The sequence below is a fragment of the Octopus bimaculoides genome, chromosome 8, assembly GCF_001194135.2.
Source record: "Octopus bimaculoides isolate UCB-OBI-ISO-001 chromosome 8, ASM119413v2, whole genome shotgun sequence".
Lineage (NCBI taxonomy): Eukaryota > Metazoa > Mollusca > Cephalopoda > Octopoda > Octopodidae > Octopus > Octopus bimaculoides.
Window position 1 is genome coordinate 28077709 of NC_068988.1, and position 6835 is coordinate 28084543.

Here is a 6835-nt window from a genome sequence, read left to right on the forward strand (position 1 = left end):
AGCAGCACATCACGCTGTAATTCTTGGGCTGAGAAATCAACACTTAAAAGCCATAATTTTAAGGAGCGATAAGAATTTTTGAATAAAGGAAAATGGGTAGGGGTGGGTAGGTACCGTCAGCGAGTAGATAGGGCTCTTAATTGTAGATTTTAAATATTTGAGAGACAACAATGCATAAATCGTAATTTTTAAAAGAGCAATGAATTCTAGGTGACAAGAATATATACGTAGCATGAATTTAGGAAGCTTAGAAAATGAATAAGTATGAATTTAAGACAAAAACTGAATTATTATTATTATTATTCAGGTCACTGATTCCGAGTTCGATTCCAGGCAATGATCTGAATAATAATAATAATAATAACAGCGAAAAATACCTTAGGAATGAGAACCCAGGTTCAAAATTTCCCTAGACACCTGATGAAGGTTGGAGGGTATATATCAGCCGAAACGTTAACAACGAACAAGATGAGGACAAATATCCGTCAAATGTAAATAATGTGATGTGTTCTTGTAGCCAGCCACATGCTCAAGGTGCTTTGAGTAAAAAAAAGTTTAAAAACAAAAAAAGCTGAAATGTATCTGGCATTCATACTGATCATTACTGGGACAATTTCTTATTTCCCTGATATATCTTGTGTTTTTAACACAGCATGTCAATTAAAGATATTATCTCAGGATAAATACTATGATAACTATCCTATCTACAGAGTATATACACTATGATAGCTATTTTACTTTAATACTGCCTCAGTTGCATTTACCAGATTTATGTCATGTTTGTTTACATAGATACATATTAGTTATTGTTTACTTTTATAACCCTATTGCATTAAGGTTTTTTTAATGTTATTTTTGTTGAGCATTGTAGGAAGCAACCAAGCTAGAATGGTGCTTTTTATGTGCCACCGGCATGGGAGCCAGTCAGGCAGCATTGGCAACAAACTGGCATTGATCATGCTTGAATGGTGCTTTTTACATGCCACCAGCATTGGACCAGCCAGGACGCACTGGCATTGACCAGGCTAGAATGGTGCTTTTTACGTACCACTGGCATGGGTGCCAACCCGGTGTTACTGTCATCGACCACAACAATGACTTCACTTGCCAAACAGGTCTTCTCAAGCACAGCATATTGCCCAATGATTGAAGGATACTCTTAAATGGGCCAGTTATGCTGCACAGGCATAGGCCACAGTTACTGTCTCACTTGGCATATAAAAATACAGCAAAATAAATATTTTTGTGAAAGGGGAGCAATGAAAATACAGCAAAATAAATATTTTTGTGAAAGGGGAGCAATGAATTAATAATTTAGCTTTCTATGTGCACTGTCTCCATTCCAATGGCATCTCAATGCCTCCTGCCAGGTTGTAGATCTATAATTATCTTCCATGATTATAGACCTATAAAACACTTTGTAACCTGTACTTAACATTTGTTCCATTCAATTATATGAAAACACTGACATTATATTTATCCAGCCATCTTCTCCACCCACAATTCCTGGGAAGGCCGTGGGAGTAAAGAACCTCAGGCACCACCCCCATAGGCTACTAACAGAAGCATCTGTCATAAATGAGACAAGGATGTTGTCCAACCATCTCACTCTTGCTCTGCTACTAAGTCTCCTGCTAGTTGGCTTGGCTTGCAGAATCTCTTTTTCTTTTCATTCTAATCACATGCATGCAGTACTGGAGCTGTGAGCTCTCAATGCAGAGAAGTGGTGGCTTGACTTTGAGAGACTTGCTGATCCCCAAGTTACACACCTTGTCAAGCAGACATCTCATGAAAAGAAATCTTAACATTGTGAGTATTTTTTTTTCTATTAATGGTTTATCCTAGTAACCTCAGTTATCTCTGAGAGCCCTATAAAGGCTCTGAGTATTTCTTCTTCTCTTCAGATTAGTAAAGAAATAGTAACACCAAAATATATTTTGTTGTATCTCAGGAAATTCATTATGTCAATGATAAACACACACACACATGCATGCATGCATGCATGCACACACTGGGTGTTTATGTATTTTACTTCTATTATTATTGGTCAATTAACCAATTGATTGATTAATTATATGATAAATCAATCAACTAGGGTTGCCAAAGTCATTTCATCACTATTTGTGTCCTCTTCAATAACTTTGCTAAACCTAGCTGAGTGAATGACTGACTGAACAATTAATCAAGCAATCAGTTAAATGATTAACAAACTGACTAATAAAATAATAAAAGAAGTGAAATAGAACCAGTGTTTATATTGACATAATGAACCTCCCGAGATCCAACAAAATGTTTCAACACATGAGTTCACATCATGAATTCTGCAAACCATATACAAAAAAGAAACACACCAAATATTTCAGAAAAAAATTAAAACCAAAATCTTACCTTCTGCATACTGGTCAGTTTAGGTGGCATCTTACCTCGATTACTGTTGTCAATACATACATAGTATGCAGCTGTATGAAAGCAACAATACAGTAATGTTAGGAAAATAATTTTTTATGTAAATATTGCTTTAAAATTACAGGTTCTTTTAATTGTTCCTTATTTTAAAGAATTAAGATTTTAATATGTAACTTAGACACTGATCATTGTATTTTGTGGAGCTTGGTGTACAGTAAAATTATTTCCCACAAGCATAGCGGATTAGGTCTAAAAATATTGGTTGCCAGGAGACTACCCGCAACTACAATGCTGTCACTTAATTAATTTTTTTGTTAAGAGTATTCTTTTCAACTCTCTACAAACACAGCCAGGCTGAAATAATTAATGCATTCTTTCACAAGTGAATACAAAATTCTCAAACTTGAGGGGATGGGGCCGCCTTAGATACTAACATAGGTCCCCATATATGGATTCTAATGGTACAGGGGCCCACTTACCATTGGGCAGCCTGCCACTGGTTTTGGGTTCAATTCTACAGGAAATTGCTTTATCTAATATAGAGATCTAAAATTCCATGCTCTATATCTGTTGCTAAGCAAGATAATGCACAAGTAAGTAAGATGGTGCTAATATGGAAATTATGACAAATTCAAAGTGTATTACAGTTCTGAATAGATTAAAAGGAAGTATTTAAATATAAAATATGGAAAATTTACAAAAATAGAAAAATTTTAAAAAGGCGTGGCTATGTGGTAAGTAGCTTGCTTACCAACCACATGGTTCCGGATTCAGTCCCACTGCACGGCACCTTCGGCCAGTGTCTTCTACTATAGCCTCAGGCCAACCAAAGCCTTGTGAGTGGACTTGGTAGACAGATCCCACCATCATCGCTTGACAACCAATGGTGTGTTTACGTTCCCGTAACTTAGTCTCTCAATATAAACACTGGTTCTATTTCACTTCTTTTACTATTTTATTAGGCAAAAGAGACCGATAGGATAAGTACTAGGCTCACAAAGAATAAGTCCTGGGGTCAATTTGTTCGACTACAAGCGGTGCTCCAGCATGGCCTCAGTCAAATGACTGAAACAAATAAATGAATAAAAGGAAAGTTACTAACATGTCATGATCTTCTTTTGCATGTCATCCGTGAGCAAATCCCAATCTTTACAGTGTGCCACCTGGTGAATATGTAGCTTTAAATAATCTTCACTCTTCTTAAATAATGATTGGATAAATGTGATAAAATCCTGAAAAGATAAAAAAAAAAAAAGGAGAAAAAAAATTTGCAATGTTAAATAAAAACAGTCAACTAAGTAGCAATTAGTATAATAATTAGTTCAAAGTATACTGCATTAGATAATTAAGAGCCAAAAGTTTACAGCAAATCTGAACCTATAGGAAAATTAATAGCTAGCAACGAGTGACAAGTTAATTATTATTATATATTCTTAATTGTATAGAAACCTTCTTAATTGTTGCTGAGATAAACATTCTTGAAGATATCCTTTTAGGAAGTAGTTTAAGTGTAATTTGAGGGAGTGGGGAGGTTGTGACTTACAGAGGAGAAATAAAGAATCTGAAAAGCTATATTAACAAGAAATGGTAATTGTTTTTAATTTTTGGCACAAGGCCAGCAATTTGGAGGAGGTGGTGGTGTAGAGGTGGGGGATCTATTACATCAATCCCCAAAAAGGATGGCAACCAAAGCTGACCGCACTGGCATTTGAACAAAGAATGTAAAAGCAGAAATGCCACTAAGCACTTTTGTCCAGCATGGTATCAATTCTGCCAACTTGCCATTTACAAAGAATAATTCTTTCTGCTATAGGCACAAGAGTTGAGGTTTTGAGGGGAGGGGGCTAGTCAATTATATTGACCCTTGTGTTCAACTGATAATTGTATTGACCCTGATTTGAACTTAGGGCATAAAATTGGAAGAAATGCAATAAAGAATTTTGTTCAATGACAATAATCAAAGGCATAGATACTCATATAATTACAGTCGTATTATTACCTCCACTAAGGCAGAGGTATTGTTTTCAGTTGTATTTATTTGTTTGTCCATGGAAAAGATATCTCAAGAACCACTAGATGAATTCAGATGAAACTTTCACAGATATTTGGGATGGATCAATCCAGTAGCAGACAAGGATTCTGGATTATTTTTCCTGTTTTTTTTACTTAATTTTTGAGAACAGTCTGGTTCATTTTTAATATTCTCGTTTGTGAGAACACTTGAGTATATTTCAGATATTTTCATTTCAAAAATCATCTCTGGCTAATTGTCGAGAGGACGTTGGTGTTGCCTTGGCGAAGGTTTGCATTTTCTGAGTGCTCTTGTTAAATTTTGGATTAGGTATATCCAACACACCATAAGGTTTAACACCTCTGCCAAGACTTTACGTGCTTTTAGCAGGGGTTCATTTAAATTAAATGATCTATTCCTATCTTTTGCACATTTTTACAACAATCACTGACTTGCAGACATTCATTTGAATATTTGTTGTATTAATCATGTAAAGTTATATGCAACATGTTTGAGTGTATTTGCATACAATGTAAATTAGCTGGCTGATATACGCTGAAGTTCTAGCAGTACTCCAGCATGGCCTCTGTTCCATTGTAAAAAATATAATGGCCACCATTTCTCTTTCACACTCACTCATACACAATATTATACGTACCTCAGTCCAAACACAGTTCGGGTCTTCAGCGTGAGCAACAAGTCTGCTCAAAGACAGGTAAGTCTGACAAGCTTTCTCCATGGGCAGAGATTTTATAACCATAGTAAATACTTCATCCAAAAGAGACATACTCCATGCCATTATCTGATTACAATAAAATACAAAAATAGTGAACAATATGAAAATAAGCAGATTATAATGTTCTTGATATTGTTTAAAATTACTTCTTTTAATATAATACAATCAAAAAGAGATCAACTATTAGCAATATTAGTTTCATTTTTCTTTAATCTGATGCCGACACCATCCATAATCCTTGATAAATATAGTGATAAATACATTTCTTTGTATGTTATACACAGTTTTAAGGTGTTTAGATATCATATTCAAAGCTGTCCACCCTTCAACTATTTCAATCATATATGGTTTCAGTTCACCTTGGACGAGTGTCTTCTATTATAACCCCAGGCTATGGGAATTCAATGACAAAGTCTTAGTGAATTTAGTAGACAGAAACTGTGTTGAAGTCTGTTTTGTTTTGTGTGTGAGAGAGAGAGAAACCTATCTACTCGACAACTGGGGTTGATTTGTTTACATACCCGTAACTCTGTGGTTTACCAAAAGAAACTGATAGAATAAGTCTCAGACTTTAAGAAATAAGTACTGGGAGAGATTTGCCTGGCTAAAACTGAAGGTGGTGCCCCAACATAGCCACAGTCCTATAAAAGATGTAAACAAATATTTGTTCATAAACAGCAGTAAAATTAATGTCCCAACATGTGGATAAAAGTGTTTTGTTTCTTTAAAATTTAAAGTTCTAAAAGAAATAGGTGAAAATGCAACAGTTAATTGGTTTCATAAAAAATCTGATGTGTCAATTTGAACAGCAGAAGAAGAAAGCATCTTTAGTTAGAATTTAGATTGAAAAGAAGATAAAATTCCGGAAGAGCATACCTGATCTAGTGACATGAAATGCTTACTAGCTATAACACTAGTAAAATGTTGACCAATAAATTCAATAGCAGCATCCATCAACTGAGTAACAACATTAAGAACTGGTTCTGACCACTTGAGGCGGGGTAAACAGCTGGATATTTTCTGGCACTCCATTATGACTTCAAGAACATTCTCACAGGTCTTCAGATTGGAAAATAAAAAGAAAATTATTGAAATTCACAGATGATAACATAAACCAAAGTGTATTTAAAGCAAAATAATAGAATCAGAGGAAAGGTTCTGTATTGAAAAATACTACCATATTTTCTGGACTACAAGTCAAAATTTTGAGACCAAATATTCCATGATAAATGCAGTAGGATTTGTAAAAATGATGATATTTGGATGTTTATGCTATAGACATTGCATCCTTTAAAACCTCCATGCTTCCAGAAATTCGCCAACACTACACCTGATATCCAGCTCCAAACGATTGCACACATATATATCATGACTCTTATACTGTTCACTTTCCTGAATTTTGTACATAATTCTGTGTTATACATGCACCTTTGATGAGTTGTAGTGCACCTGAGCAGCACTATACACAATAATATCATTATTATTATCATTATATACTGTGCTGACTTTTACACCAGAAAATATGGTAAGTGCAAAATGTTTACTAAGTAAGACAAACTGAAGAGGAGAAAATTAATTGTTCGAGCAGGATTGTTTATCAGAAATATATATATATATATATATATTTATGTTTATATATTTTTTTATTTATGGGTTTCAGCCAAGTGGCTGCGGTCATGCTG

The 6835-nt window shown here is 34.7% G+C and overlaps 1 protein-coding gene across 1 annotated transcript in view; it reads right to left on the minus strand.

Annotated features, from left to right (window-relative positions):
- LOC106871350 (BTB/POZ domain-containing protein 8) overlaps positions 1-6835 on the minus strand; it is a 29772-nt gene that overhangs the window by 7738 nt on the left and 15199 nt on the right. Inside the window, exons 10-13 of the mRNA XM_052970008.1 lie at positions 6030-6212; positions 5076-5219; positions 3509-3638; positions 2389-2459 (exon numbers count right to left, since the gene is read on the minus strand). Of these exons, the coding sequence (XP_052825968.1) occupies positions 2389-2459; positions 3509-3638; positions 5076-5219; positions 6030-6212 (528 nt within the window). The remainder of the gene's footprint in view (positions 1-2388; positions 2460-3508; positions 3639-5075; positions 5220-6029; positions 6213-6835) is intronic.